Source organism: Danio rerio, chromosome 14 (assembly GCF_052040795.2).
Source record: "Danio rerio strain M-AB ecotype USA chromosome 14, GRCz13ab, whole genome shotgun sequence".
Classification (NCBI taxonomy): domain Eukaryota; kingdom Metazoa; phylum Chordata; class Actinopteri; order Cypriniformes; family Danionidae; genus Danio; species Danio rerio.
Window position 1 is genome coordinate 19,787,185 of NC_141034.1, and position 14,974 is coordinate 19,802,158.

The 14,974-nt window shown below is 33.5% G+C and overlaps 2 protein-coding genes across 5 annotated transcripts in view; both read right to left on the reverse strand.

Moving 5' to 3' along the window:
- Positions 1-275: 275 nt before the first annotated feature.
- Positions 276-9,618, reverse strand: rab33a (RAB33A, member RAS oncogene family). 2 transcript variants are annotated; one of them, XR_015506906.1, is made up of 3 exons: positions 9,288-9,618; positions 6,220-6,778; positions 276-327 (listed from the first exon to the last, which is right to left on the reverse strand). XR_015506906.1 is itself a non-coding variant. In NM_001045428.1 (2 exon segments), coding segments are annotated over 2 exon segments (711 nt in total). In that variant the 5' UTR covers positions 9,552-9,586; the 3' UTR covers positions 6,101-6,331.
- A 2,222-nt stretch (positions 9,619-11,840) lies between these two features.
- The window catches only part of si:ch211-159i8.4, a 48,096-nt gene continuing 44,962 nt past the window's right edge, over positions 11,841-14,974 (reverse strand). For all 3 annotated transcript variants that reach the window (XM_087281241.1, XM_087281239.1, XM_087281240.1), the window contains exon 7: positions 11,841-14,044. In XM_087281241.1, coding sequence (XP_087137367.1) covers positions 12,139-14,044 — 1,906 coding nt within the window. In that variant the 3' untranslated portion in view covers positions 11,841-12,138. The remainder of the gene's footprint in view (positions 14,045-14,974) is intronic.

Sequence of the window (14,974 nt, forward strand, 5' to 3'; positions counted from 1 at the left end):
ACATGGGGAGAACATGCAACCTCCACACAGAAATGCCAACTGACCCAGCCAGGGCTCAAACCAGCAACCTTCTGGCTGTGACACGATTGTGCTACCTACTGCGCCACCATGCTGCCATGAGAAAAAAAAAAAAAAAACATGCTGGCAAAATTTTAAATCATGCTAACAATAGATTAATAATTGATTATAGTTATACTATTTTAAGAACCTTGTTTTGTGTGTTTGCGAGTTATATGTGATATCCTGTATTTCTTCAACTGTGTCATGGTGCCTACAGTAGCTTGATCAGGACTCCCTGGTAGAAGAGATATTGTATCCCAATAGGACCTGGTTAAATAAGTAAGTAATAAGTAAATAAATATGTAAAATACACACACACAAAAAAAAAAATAAAATAAAATAAAATAAATAAAACAACTTAATGCTTAAACTTGCTATAGCCATAAATATATACATTTTTAAACTCCAAATACACTGACATGGCTATTAATTTCAATCATTTTGGTCACCTATCATGTGATGTATTTTGCATTTTCTTTGCCTAATTTTACCAGTTTTAAATTGAAATAATAGATTAATGTTTTACATTTTTCTTGTTATACCTAATTAACATTTAAACATGTATATATATATATATTCTTTTATTATTCTGTGCCTATTCTGTAAATGTGAGCCCCAGTCCAATACAATCTATAGCCTCTATTTATTTAAACATAACTGATTACTAAGCACTCTAGGTAAGATTTATTACGCCCTTTCCCACTCGTTTATATTTAGTACAATGAAAAATGAGTCCTTCCACATACTCAAAATCCATGTTTAACTCCTCTCTGCATTGCAAATGTACCTATTTTTGTATTTATAACAGCAGGAAGATTATAATTGCATGCAGTCTTTTTGTCCTCTATTACTTTTCTCAATCAATTTTTGTTATGTTAGAGGTGAAAACATCTTCTTAATTGAACCGCTGTAAAAATTCATCAGATCATTAATTTTAAAATATTTTTGCATAAATCTGTTAATCAACCTTAGTCCTGATCAAAACTTCTAAATGTTTTTTTTTTAAATACTTTTAAACTCTTTAATTGACAAGTTCACAAATGATGTCACTGATTTGGTGAGAGAAATCACACAAAATGAGGTATTTCCAATATAAAAAGTAATTGTGGACTGTTTTTTAACCTTTTATTACAGTCTTGGACATGAGAAGGATTAGTAACAACAGTGGCTTTGAAACATTGTTAGATTTTAATTTTTTCTGTGTAATTTACTGTTGGTGGCTGTTTTTGCCCTATTAACATTCATTTTAAGCACATTTGATGGTGCATAAATACAGTCTTTGTTTTTGTTTACTTCATGTAGTTCTGAGAGCTGAGATGCATATTTAGTTTTTCTCATACACATGAAGGTAAGTGCGCAAAGGTCACTCTCACACTTTCACACACTCACAGACACACATAATTTGCTGTTATACTCATGTAAAATCAAGATTTTTTTTAATGCACAGGCCTAGTTAAAGGGTTTATTGTGCCAACTGACGATCAACAGTAAAAAAATACTAACTTTACTTCTTCCCAACAGGGAAAACCATCAACAATAAAAATTGCATGATTGTATGATGTCATGGTCATTGCAATAAAAAAAAAATTGTGGTTATAATGGAAGTCAATGGGGCACAAACAGCCACCAAGAGTAAAGTGCTTAAGTCACTGACCTCCGATTAGTTTTAAAGTAAATTTTAAGATCCTGGTCATTACATAAAGAGCTCTACATGGTCAAGCACCCCTATATATTCAAGATCTTTTTACGTGGTCACTCATAGCCTGTCTCTGAGGTCTTCTGGTAAAGACCTTTTGGCCATTCCCAGAACTTGGTCACTAAAGGTGACCATGCCTTCTGTGTTGTGGCCCCAAGGCTCTGGACCTATAACACTGAGAAATCTGGCATCAGATAAACTTTTTAAAAAGCGTTTAAAGACAAATCTGCTTGGACAAGCTTTTAATTAACAGTATTAGTGTTTCTGTACTTGGATTTTTGACTTGTTTTGATATGTTTTCCTTTATTGATATGTGTTCTTTTACCTGTTTTTTGGTTTTCTCTTATTGTAAAGCACTTTGTGACTCAATGACTGGGAAAGGTGCTTTATAAAAAAAAAAAAAAAAACCTTTACTTACCATCAGTAAATTAAGGAGAAAGCAAAAGAAAATTAATACAAATCAATGCATCAAAGGCAATGTTGTTTCACATGTCCAAGACTTTTGATAAAAGGTAAAAGAAATCCAGTTTACAATTACTTTTTATATAGACAATACATCATTGTGTTTTTCACCAAATCAGTGGCCTCATTTATGATTTTGCCAAATAAAATTTTATATGCAATTTAGTAGTTTTGATCACGACTGAGGTTGATTAACAGATTCATGCAAAAAAAAAATTGAAAAAATTGAAAAAAAAATGTTATCTGATGCATTTTTACAGCAGTTTGATTCAGTGCATGTTTCATAACAAATGGTAATACATTTTTCCAAAGTGTATTGTTGAGCGTAAAAAAAAAAAATTCAAAGCATTTTCTCAAAATATATTCAATCTATATAAATCATTCTGCTAGCTGAAACACAGAAAAAGTTATGGCCAAATTAAGACTCAAAATCACCCCCGAGTGGATGAAAACACCTCCAATAGTACCTAAGGGTTAAAAAGATAAAGTAAAATAGTAACAATGCTTTTTGAAAATCATTTGATCAGTAAAAAAAAAAAAATCTAGGTTTTGTTTCTCTAAAGCAGAGATGCCCAACCTAGGCCCCGTGCGCCTAAGTTGGCCCACAGTAACCTTTGATTTGGCCCGCCATCCCATCTGAGAAGAGAGAAAGAATGATGGACATGCGAGAGGTTGTCATTTCAAATATAATGTAACCTTTTGTTTGTTTTATTGTTAAAAGCTAACAGAAATAAAATGTTTCAATTAAATGGAGTAAATTAATCAGATTTAGTTTAAATGTACATACTGTCAGCCGACAGAGGACAAATCAAATAAATAAATGTTATAAATGTGATTGTTTATGTTATTATTCCAATAAGTTATCATTTTAAATGTTTTACTACATTAGTTAATATGATTTAAAGTAATGTTTCTATTTAGCTTTAAATCTTATGAAATAATTTAGGATATTACCCTTGGCAACTTTAATGTAATATAGCTTGATATGTATTTTTACCTTCGGCCCATGACTCTCAATAATTTTTGGCCTTTGGTCCTTTATATGAAAAAGTTTGGGCACCCCTGCTCTAAAACACAAACTCTAATAACCGCTGATGTTTTCAAGCATTTCTCAGAGAATAAAAGACTCTGTGATTCAAGATATGTGAGATTTAATTTGGTGCTCAAAACCAAACATACATACTCCAACATGTCACACAGCATACAATGGCACAAAACAAGACAAATAATAAGGCTTCAATTGAGCGGATATAAGGCCAACACTGTTGAAACCAGAGAATTCTCCTATGAATTGGACAGTATTTAAAACCACACAAACAAAAAACTGCAACTTCTCCAGTATTAAATCGGAAATAATAAAACAGAATAGGCAGTAGATAGAGGACAAAAAACAAAGTCACAACAAATTCTTCCTTAATTTACTGTAAAATTTTCACATTATCTTATTATGAATTCTTTCAATGCCATCTTTCTTTGTTATGTTAATTGAATTCTTTTCTGGTCCTTTTAAAGAAGCATCTAACAATCATTAGCCTCCTTAAATATTTTGTTTGTGCATTTGGAAGAACCGCTTTGAGCTGGTGAAATATTGTGATGCTACATAAAAACCTTCCATACTTTTATACTCGTCCCCATGGAAAGAAGCGTGTGGTGAATTGTGAGTGTTATCAGATTAAACATTGGCTCATTATGTATTTAACGCTATCCGTCAGATTCGATAGCTTCCTAATTTAAGATATATCCAAGTAGTTAGTGAGGGTTAATGTTAATAATCTGTGATAGGAAAAAATATATTTAGGCAATACTAACAGTTATAACTCAAATTCACCCAAAAATGAATATTATTAAGGGATTTAGTCGCCCTGCGCTTGCTCTGAACTGCTAAACACAAAAGATGATATTTTGAAGAATGTTATTGGTATCTGTTGACAATCATATTACACTGTAAAAAATGCTTGGTTTTATGCAATTTCTTTATGTTGGATACAATTTACAAACATAAGTGGACTGAACATAAAAAAAATTAAGTTGTTCCAAAAAAAAACTTAAGAATTGTGTTGTTTCAACTAATTTTAAATATAAGTAGTATAAACAAGCAGCAATAGTATGACTGTATAGGGAATCAGAAAATATAGAAGTCAATGGCTGTATTGTTTCATCATTCTTCAAATTATGTTCTTTTGAGTTCCAAAAAATTAAGTAACCCAAAATGATTTAGGAACACACAAGGGTGAGCAATTTGTAAATACATTTTTCATTTTTGGATGAACTATTTCTTTAAGCTCTAAGCTTTAATCTCGTGGCAATTCACAACTATTTAAGATTTGTGCCTAATTTTTTAAATACTTGTTTTGGTACAATTCAATCACCATTCAGTGACTGATATATTTGGGAAAGGGCTCTCTTAGTGAAAATCTTATTGTGCAAATGTATATGAATAGCCACTTAATAGACCATCAGCTAATGATAATCTCTTGTACTCTAAACAATATCTAAACTTGATTGCGATCTGATGTATGAATACAAATAAATGTGTGACAGAACCATCCATTTTTAAAAAAGTCACGATTTTTGAAACCTTACTTTTAAGTGGTATTTTGCAGATCCTGTGTGCCCTGAATTAATCACGAGAGATCAAAAAGTATAGAGGAAATCCCTTGCAAACATGTCAAGGTCACATTTTTGATTAAGGAAATGAAGCATATTATTGAGGTTATTTGCACTCTGACATTGTTTTTATGGCAATTTAACAGATTTTCCAACCAGAAATCCTAAAAGTGCATCTGAAGATTTCACTTTAAATAGGTGTATTGTTATTAAACTGATGATTGTCATTATATCTTCATTACTGTAACCATGTTTATATTAATTTCTTTTCGAGGTGGAGGGATTGGGATGTTTCTCTGGAATGATTTAATGTTTGTTTTCCTATAAATGTCTGACAACATTTCATTTTTCTGACAATGACAACTTGTCAGAATAGCTAATATTTAATTGAAAATCAGGATTATGAAATACTACAACAGAATTTTTAAGTGGTGAAATTTTTTTTCATTAGCTGTATGTATACATATATTTGTATATACTGTGAGGAAAATAAGTTCTGGCAACTGGCATAAGATGGCAGCTTAATGACGACTCTCATGTGTAGAATGCTTAGGTGTGATTTTATCCACAGACTTTAACAGTGTAAAAATCTTGATGGTTCTTTGTGTTTTGCCTATTCAAATTGATCTTTATTTTGATTTTTATTGTGATTGGCTGGGCCGTTCTACAGCTTGGGTTTCTTTTTCTGAAACCATATGAGTTTCTTTGGCTGTGTTTAGAATCACTGTCTTGTAAATGTCCACCCTGGTTTCATCTTTATCATCCTGATAATGTAGATGCAAGACAGAGGTTTGCTGAATAACAACTGAGAGATTTCAGCTGCTGTCTGGGAGTTCACTGCCTTTTTACATCTCCCTTTCTTCATGCGTTCAACACTTTTCTCCTGGATAACTTAATTTGTAAACTAGATTTGTTTCCTTTTTTATATGTATTTATTTGTTTGTTATCAACAGCTGGTGAAAATTGTAATGTCAACAGCAACTTAGAAATAGCAAATTAGAAATATGTAAATTATAATAAAAATTAGAAATATGTTTTCTGATAAAAATAGTGATTAGTTGGATACTAACTTCCCCAACTATATATATATATATATATATATATATATATATATATATATATATATATATATATATATATATATATATATAGTAATGAAAACATGAACTTTATCAATATTCGTGATCAATATTTGTGAAAAAGTGTTAACTGCCATGAAAATAATGTCCCAATGCACAAAACAGTCTAAAAAAGGCATCATTTCCTTTCAGCAAATCATGATTTCTCATCTCTTTGTTTTTATTCTGAGATGAAATGCAGCCCCAACATGTTCTTGACAGGCTTTGTGGGATTTGCTTTTGAGTGCAACTAGAACACAAAAAAAGCACACTTACAGAAAAACTGAGAAAGTTCATGGAGCAGCTGTCATTGAGTAACTAAAATTAGTCGCAGGCACATTCTTGCATTGTAAATTATCAATGTTAGTAATTTCACAGTTTAAGGTCCTCAGCACGGGCAGTTACTCTTGGGGTCTGGTTGATGCGTCAGCCTTACTCTGCCATCTTCTCTCTCCACATCTCTGTAAATCAGGGACTTTTGGGCTTTTAGACGACATGCCAGGCACATGAAAATGGAGTCCACGTTCTGGCTCTCCTTGGGATCTTTGGCTGATGTTTCAAACAGTAGCATGTTATAGGCATCGGCAAACTTGAGGGCAGTGTTGGAAGGCACCTGGATCTGGTCAACTAGATCACATTTGTTGCCCACCAAAACACGAGGCACTGCCGATGACACCCCGTGACCGTTGCACTCCTGAATCCAGGTTTTTAGGTTTTGGAATGAGGCCATCTTAGTGACGTCGTACACAAAAACAACAGCATGCACATTGCGGTAGTAGTGCTCAACCATGCTCTTTCGAAAGCGCTCCTGGCCTGCTGTGTCCCATACTTGTACCTGTTAAGAGAAAAAACAAGACAAAAACAAACATCAGCACTAAAGAAAAGTGACTCTGACAGCTAAGAAATACATTTATTTAATTTATAAAAATAATTATTTATGAATTGATCTTTAAAAATAAAAACTTTAACCATTCATAGGTATTAAGTATACATTCTGAAGATTTCCGTTCAAATCTTTGACCTTATTTTTACATAACTTTTAACGTCATGTAAAAGAAAAATCATGAAAAAATAATCACCTCTGCAATATTTACAGTTAGGGATTTTTCAGACTATTTATTCCAAAGCAACTTACAATTTTTCTTATACAAGCTTTTGCTACATAAGACAGATATAAAAATTGCTCAAAATAATAATTAATAATTTATTAAAATACAAATACATTAGGGCTAAATGATATTGGAAAAATCTGATATTACGATTTTTCTGCAATAAATATTGTGATACGAACACAGTTTCACAAGATTATCAGTTCTATTTTGCAATTTTCTGGGGAGTCTAACAATATTTAGGTGCAGTAATACCAGTGCAAGAAAATAGTTTTCTTAATTTGCATTTTCTCGTTTCTAGTACAAATAACGATTTTTTTTTATAGTTCAAGTACAAATACTGTTTTATTCTCACCTTCTTAAGAAATAACAAAAAAGTTTTTTATTTACAACGAGCAAAATGATCTGCCATTAAGGTGAGTAAAATAATCTTGTTTTCACTTCGAAATGTAGATATTTGGTCTAGAAACAAGACAAAAAAATTGAAGCAAAAAAAAAAAACATTTGCATAAATTGTTACTTACAAACACCAAAATTTTTTGTGCCCAAATGTTTTAAACTCTCCTGAAATGCTTGGTCATAGGCCTTAAAATCACAAGCAAATGATAATGTGTATGTATATATGATTGTATGTATGTATGTATGTATGTATATCGAATGTAGTCGAAATTATTAGCCTCCATTTGAAATTTTTCTTCTTTTTTAAGTATTTCCCAAATGATATTTAACAGAGCAAGGAAATTTTCACTGTATGTCTTATTTGTTTTATTTCGGCTAGAATAAAAACAATAATATTAGCACCTTTAAGCTATATATATATTTTATCGATAGTCTACAGAACAAATTAGCCTATCATACAATAACTTGCCTAATTACCCTAACCTGCCTAGTTGACCTAATTAACCTAGTTAAGCCTTTAAATGTCACTTTAAGCTTTATAAAAGTGTCTTGAAAAATATCTAGTCAAATATTATTTACTGTCATCATGGCAAATATAAAATAAATCATTTATTAGCAATGAGTTATTAAAACTATTATGTTTAGAAATGTGTTGAAAAATTCTTCTCTCCATTAAACAAAAATTGGTAAAAACAATAAACAGGTGGGGCTAATAATTCTGACTTCAACTGTATATTTATATATGTGTGTGCGTGTGAGTATACATTTGAAGTCAGAATTAATAGCCCCCCTTTGAATTATTATCATTATTATTATTTTTAATTTTTAAATATTTCCTTTAGAATGTTTAACAGAGCAATGGCATTTTTACAGTGTGTCTGATAATATTTTTTTCTTCTGAAGAAAGTCTTGTTTGTTTTATTTTGGCTAGAATAAAAGCAGTTTTTAATTTTTTTTAAACACCATTTTAAGGTCAACATTATTAGCCCCTTTAAGCTATGTATATTTTTTCGATAGTCTAAAGAACAAACCATCATTATGCAATAACTACCCTAATAACTAATTACCCTAACCTGCCCAGTTAACCTAATTAACTACTTAAGCCTTTAAATGTCACTTTAAGCTGTATAGAAGTGTCTTGAAAAATATCTAGTTAAATATTATTTACTTTCATCATAGCAAAGATAAAATTAATAAGTTATTAGAAATGAGTTATTAAAAATAATGTGTTGAAAAATGTGTTGAAAAAAAAACTTTTCTCCGATAAACAGAAATTGGGGAAAAAAATAAGCAGGTGGGCTAATAATTCTGACTTCAACTGTATATATTCATTTACATCTTATATGCTCATACATTTTTATAACCTTTTATATACCAGGTTGACAACCATTTGTTGATAGACCAGCATAAGGTGCATCTATAACTTTATGATACATTAACTTTTATCTGATAATAACATTTTGGTGCAGCTGATGGGGAGTTTGGAAAAGGTAATGACCATCTTTTACGAAGTAAAAACCAGTTACCATTTACCAAAACATTACATTACCATCCTAAGCAACAATAAAGAGCAGGTGTGACCAAAGCACTCGCATTTTTGTTTTTAATTTTCCACATGACATGTAATTTGACTCGCCTGTAATGGAAACTATAAACTAGGCTATGTTTTTGACGCTGCATGCGATCAAAGAAACAGTAATGGTAGATATTAACGTTACTCAGAATGTAAACATTGAGCTTCCTCGTGATGCTGCTGTCACTGAAACACACAATACAATCGTAATACAACGAGATGTCGGCCTTCAGGGCGAGAGCAACCCCTTCTATAAATCCCACCTTTATTTTCTCGCCCTCGATCTCCACCGCTTTCTCCCTGAAATCCACGCCGATGGTGGCTTCAGTTTTGCACGGGAAGGCTCCGCCGGTGAAGCGGAAGGTTAAACAGGTCTTTCCCACATTTGAGTCCCCGATGACAATGATTTTAAAAATCCGCGTCTGCACGCTGTGATCCAGAGACGTGCTCAGGTCTAGTGACGACGTGAGGTTGGCATGGCGTGAGTTGGCAGTTCCGTCTCTGTTTTCTGAGAATTCATTTGCCATAACGGTGAAATGATGTGCCGAGCCTGGTGTTCACTGGTCCGGCGGTGATGATGGTGGTGGTAGTGATGGGGGAAGGGATAGCAGATCCACTCCCTTTGCAGATGCAGGGAGTTTACATAGCCCGACAAGTGTTTGCCAACTGATGTAGTTGATTTAAGCAATTAAAAGGGAAATTAAAACTAAACTAAATTCTCCCCTTAAATAAACAAAACAACATGACATTTAAAGGGATAGTTCCCTCTAAAAAAACAATTATTTAGGCTATTGGTTCGTTTTTGTTGTCAAATAGGCTACTTGAATGAAGAATTTATTGCAGTAAAAAGGCTATAAAATGAAGTTTTCGAAGAATATTCACCTCTTTTTAAGACAAAAATCAATTCAACAAAGCACCAATAAGAATCTAAAACTGCTGTTTCTTTTAAAATCTTTTGAGAAACAGAAAACATATTACATATAAATCTCTGGTACATTTGAAAATTCTTAAATAAAGCATTTTATAGAAGTTAATGTTTTTGAAAGTGAAATTTCTAAAAGCATGAAAAATAATCTTATGATAAATTGTTTACCCCGCTGCAGAAAATTATGTAGCTGCTTTAAGTAAAAATTAACTTAATTTTAAGCAAGAATATTTTCTTATATTGTCAATATTTGCAATAGAAAAAGGAAAAAACTCTAAGAAATATATATTATTTTGCACTGTGGAAGACCATGAAAGCCCCAGATAATATTGTAGCATAATCGATTAAAAATTTAAACTGCTCTTATTAAGATGCTTGTAAAGTTAAACAACAGGGGTCATCCCCCTCCCAGTGTTTGTGTGGGTTTCCTCCGGGTGCTCCGGTTTCCCCCACAGTCCAAAGACTTGCGCTATAGGGGAATTGAGTAAACTAACTTGGCTGTAGTGTATGTGTGTGAATTCAAGAGTGTATGGGTGTTTCCCAGTGCTGGGTTGCAGCGGAAAGGGCATCTGTTGTGTAAAACATATGCTGGATAAGTTGGTGGTTCATTCCGCTGTGGCAACTCCTGATGAATAAAGGGGAAAATTAATGAATGAATTATCTGATGCATTTTAAAGTTACACATTAAAGGACAATTATTATTTTGTAAAGGCACTGACATATTTGCACTCTTGCACTCATATTTGCATATTTGATATGTCAAATTCAGAATGAACTGGTTAATCATATGAATTTTTATTTTTTTTTTAGCTTTTGGGAGGGCTGCTCTAGCTGAATCTGAGGACGTTTCATAATTGATTAAATAAACTGAAACAACACTGAACTGATCTCTATAACGATATTGTCTTCAGTTGAAATTGAAGGTATTTCATAACTGATGAAATTTAAATGTAGCAGTGTTATTTTTTTTCTGTCAATTAAAGCTTGTTTGAAGAGTCTGTATTTTTTTATGTTGCTACACTACCGGTCAAAAGTTTGGGGTCAGTAGGATTTTTAACTGTTTTAAAAATAAGATTCTCCTGGTTCACAAGGCTGAATTTATTTCATCAAAAATGCAGAACAAATTGTAAAAATGTGAAATGTTATTGCACTATAAAACGACTGTTCAAAAGTAGTTTATCATTTAACTGAATAATTCATTTAAGTGATTTTAATGATGAATATTAAGCTTCATTACATCAGTCTTCAGAGTCACATGATCCTTCAGAAATCACACTATTATTATTATTATTATTATTTTATTATTATTATTATTAATGATATAGTAATAAAAGCAATAATGACTGGAGTAATAATTTTATTTGAAACTACATACAATAATTAAGAAATAAAAATTTTAATAAATTATTACAACTTTAACAATTTAACATTTTTTTACATTTAACAAATGCCGCCTTGATGAACAGAATCATTTTCTTTAAAAAAAAAAACCTGACCCCACATTTTTGACCGGTAGTGTATATAAACATATAAACAGGGATGTGTATATAAACAGTGGTTTGGCTTGGTTTTAAAAACTTAAACAAAAAGACAAATAAAATATCATCATTTATTTGCCTATTTTGGCAGTAAGGATCTTACATACCTGTTTATATATATATATATATATATATATATATATATATATATATATATATATATATATATATATATATATATATATATATATATATATAATTACTACATGATGCCATATCAGATTTCTATGGGTGTACAGCTTCCACAAGGCAACATTTGTATCACGATACATGACCACATTCAACTCTGACAAGCCATTCTAAAAAAATCATCATACAGAATACATCTGAAAAATTACAGACACTCTGGAATGTTTTATGTACAATACAATTTATGTGCGTATATATGTGAATGGTTCTGTTTTATCTGTGGAATATATAAATATGTACAAACAAATATTTTCATAAATTAAATACACAATACTGAAGAAATCTCATCCTTGGGTCGCTGAATGGGCAGATCCAAATTAACAGCCATTGTTGTTGGAAAAGTACTCTTTAACAACATTGCTGGGGGTATTGTAAATGCAGTTTATTTTAGAAAGCTACCTGTTCATTTCTGTTAATTGTTAAGCTCAATGCTACTTGGCTGCAGGGATTTCAGCATGTTGCTCAAATCACTTGAAGGTATGTTGCTTTGAAGTCTGTTCCCAAGGCATTTCTAGCATTACATTTATAAATCCCTGAGTTCAAGAGACCTGGGTCCTGAATGACCAAACTTCCCTCCTCAGTCATGTGAATTCCACCTGGTGTTGTGAAGCGATTAGGTACAAGTGTGGTACGTCCAGGAAGAGTCCAAGAAATATCTGGTTTAGGTATGCCAGCAGCAATACAGTTCAAAACCACAGGAGAGCCCTTGTTAACTCTAGTTATTGAAGGTGGAGCGTGAGTGATTTGAGGCGGAAACACCATGATACTGACTGGATATGACAAGGTTGATAATCCAAATGTATTTTTGGCTTTGCAGGTATATGTTCCTCTGTCAAGTTTGGAAGTTTCTTTTATCTGAAGTGTGCCATTAGATAAATACACTACTCTTCCAATAGCCTGAGGCTTGTCTAAGACCAGGCCATTAGGAAGAGTCCAGGTAATTGTTGCCTGTGGATAACCATCAGCATTGCATGGCATATTTAGTGTCTGCCCAAATGAAATTTTCATTGTAGCAGCTGTACTTCTTATCTGAGGCTTTTGTCCAAGTTCTAAAGAATAGCGCTTTTCTGCTTGTCCAGCAACATTTTTGGCCAGGCATCGATATACACCTTTGTCAATGACACCTGGCTGCATAACGTGTAAAGTCCCGTTTTCCAAGTAGTGAGTGAACCGATGAAGCTTCATTCCTGGATTCAGCACTGTTCCACTGGGTAGAATCCAGAGAATCTCTGGCTTTGGTCTTCCTGTTGCACGACATTCCAGAAAGATGTCATCTCCATCTGGTTTGAGAGGAAGAACCTCAATGTTTGGCACCGTAAAACTCGGCTTTTCAGCAAGTGATGCAACTTCCAGGTCAACCACCAGGCTTGCTTCCCCCAAGTAATTCTTGGCTATGCACAGAAACCGACCTTCATCGGTCTTTCGAATGCCCCTCAATTCAAGAGTTCCGTTTCTGTGGACTTGGAACCTCCCTCCCAAATATGGGGTAGGTAGAGACATGCCATAAGGTGTGGTCCAGGTGATCTGTGGCTCAGGCATTCCCTCTGCCTTGCAGTCTAGCAGGAGGGTCTGGAAATACACAGCTAAGACTTTGCTTACAGTTTGCCCACTTTGTTTGTTGATTTGCGGCTCTTTAACCTCAACTAGGAGCTTTACATTCCCAATGTTTGCTCCAGCAGGGTTCTGTGCCACACAAGAATACTTTCCCTGGTCGGCCAAAGTCAGCTTTTTTATGATTAGAGTCCCATCATTTAGAATTTGGTATTTGACCGAAGATGAGGTAATTATCTCATTCCTTGGTGAGATCCAAATAATTGTATGTGGTAGAACACCTGGAGCATCACACTTTATTTGGGTTGATTGCCCGAAGGGGACCCGCATGGTTTCCGGCTCTTTTGTGGATAATTGGGGTGGGGTTGTCATCACTTGCACACTTACTTTCATTGCGTCCTCTCCCAGTGTATTTTTAGCATAGCATGTATAATTGCCTTCATCCTTCTTTCCCATTTGTTGCAACAAAAGCGTACCATTCCCAAAGATGATATAGCGCCGGTTACGGGATCCATTGTCATCTGACTGAAGGGCATTGTTGATCATGGTGCCATCTGGGAGGCTCCATGAAACCGCAGGGTCTGGAAGGCCTGAGGCGATACAGTCCACTAGAAAGTTGTCTCCATTTGCAACTCTTTTATGTTGTGCCCCAGCGTTCTCTATCTTTGGTGGCCTCATGAGAACCTCTACTTGGAACAGTTCCATGTCCTCACCATTTGGTCTTTGGTACATGCACAAATAATTGCCTCCATCTTTCTCAGTCAGTCTCAGAATCCTCAGAGTGCCGTTGGGAAAAGCAGTGATGTGTCTGTGTGGACTGAGAACAAAAAAGAGAGAAATTGTTTACATCTTATCTCATGACAGCTGAGCTCTTTCATAGTAATTACTTTTAAAGTAATTGCTGTAATTGTAGAATAAAAGAGCTCCCAGCCTTATTTTTAAGCTACAGTGTCTGAACAGTGCAGTTTATTTTCCATGTTCATTGTTTATTGTTATATTATAAAATATAAAACTTTTTTACATAGAAACTTTTGGTCTATGGGAAATCTTTTTTTATTCAAACTTTGTACTAAATCTTAGCTGTAGTTTTGGTCAATGTCCAATCCCAATTCTATTTTTTGTTACATTAACTTTATACTACACAATGTAAAAGGTCATTCCCAGCCAATAGACTTTTCTGATTATTCGAGCGTCATTCGAGTGTTGTGGGACTGCTATATAGGAGTATAGATAGCGGAAGTTTTTTGTTCTAGTGTTTTTTTTTTTTTTTGACGGTAAAACATGAACACCCTTATGAATGTATTAAAACATATTAAAACCTTGTAAAAACATTGTAAAAATTCATCATAATGACAAAAAATACTAATTTTAGCATCTCCTTACTTTCGTGTGCAGCCATGTTGCTGTTGCAGCTGGTGTATTCTGGCAAAGTTTTATACATCTTGGTTTCTAGTGTGGTCCTGAAAAATCTGTTTCAAGGGCTATCTAGCCCTTCCCCTTAGCTCTACGCCTTCAAGCTAAAGAGAATTGGGACACCCCTACCCCTTCATGTGAATGTGCAAAATGAGGTTTAGGGGGAAGGGCTAAGGGGGAGAATTGGGATTGGGCCTTATTACTATGCTGAAATGTCAATCTGGATCCATTAGTCTAGAGTTGTGTGCCATTCAGGTAATGACTTTTCACATTTTAAAAAGTTGATAAAAATTCTACTGAAATAAAATATATTGCTGCTTTTAATAGAAAATAT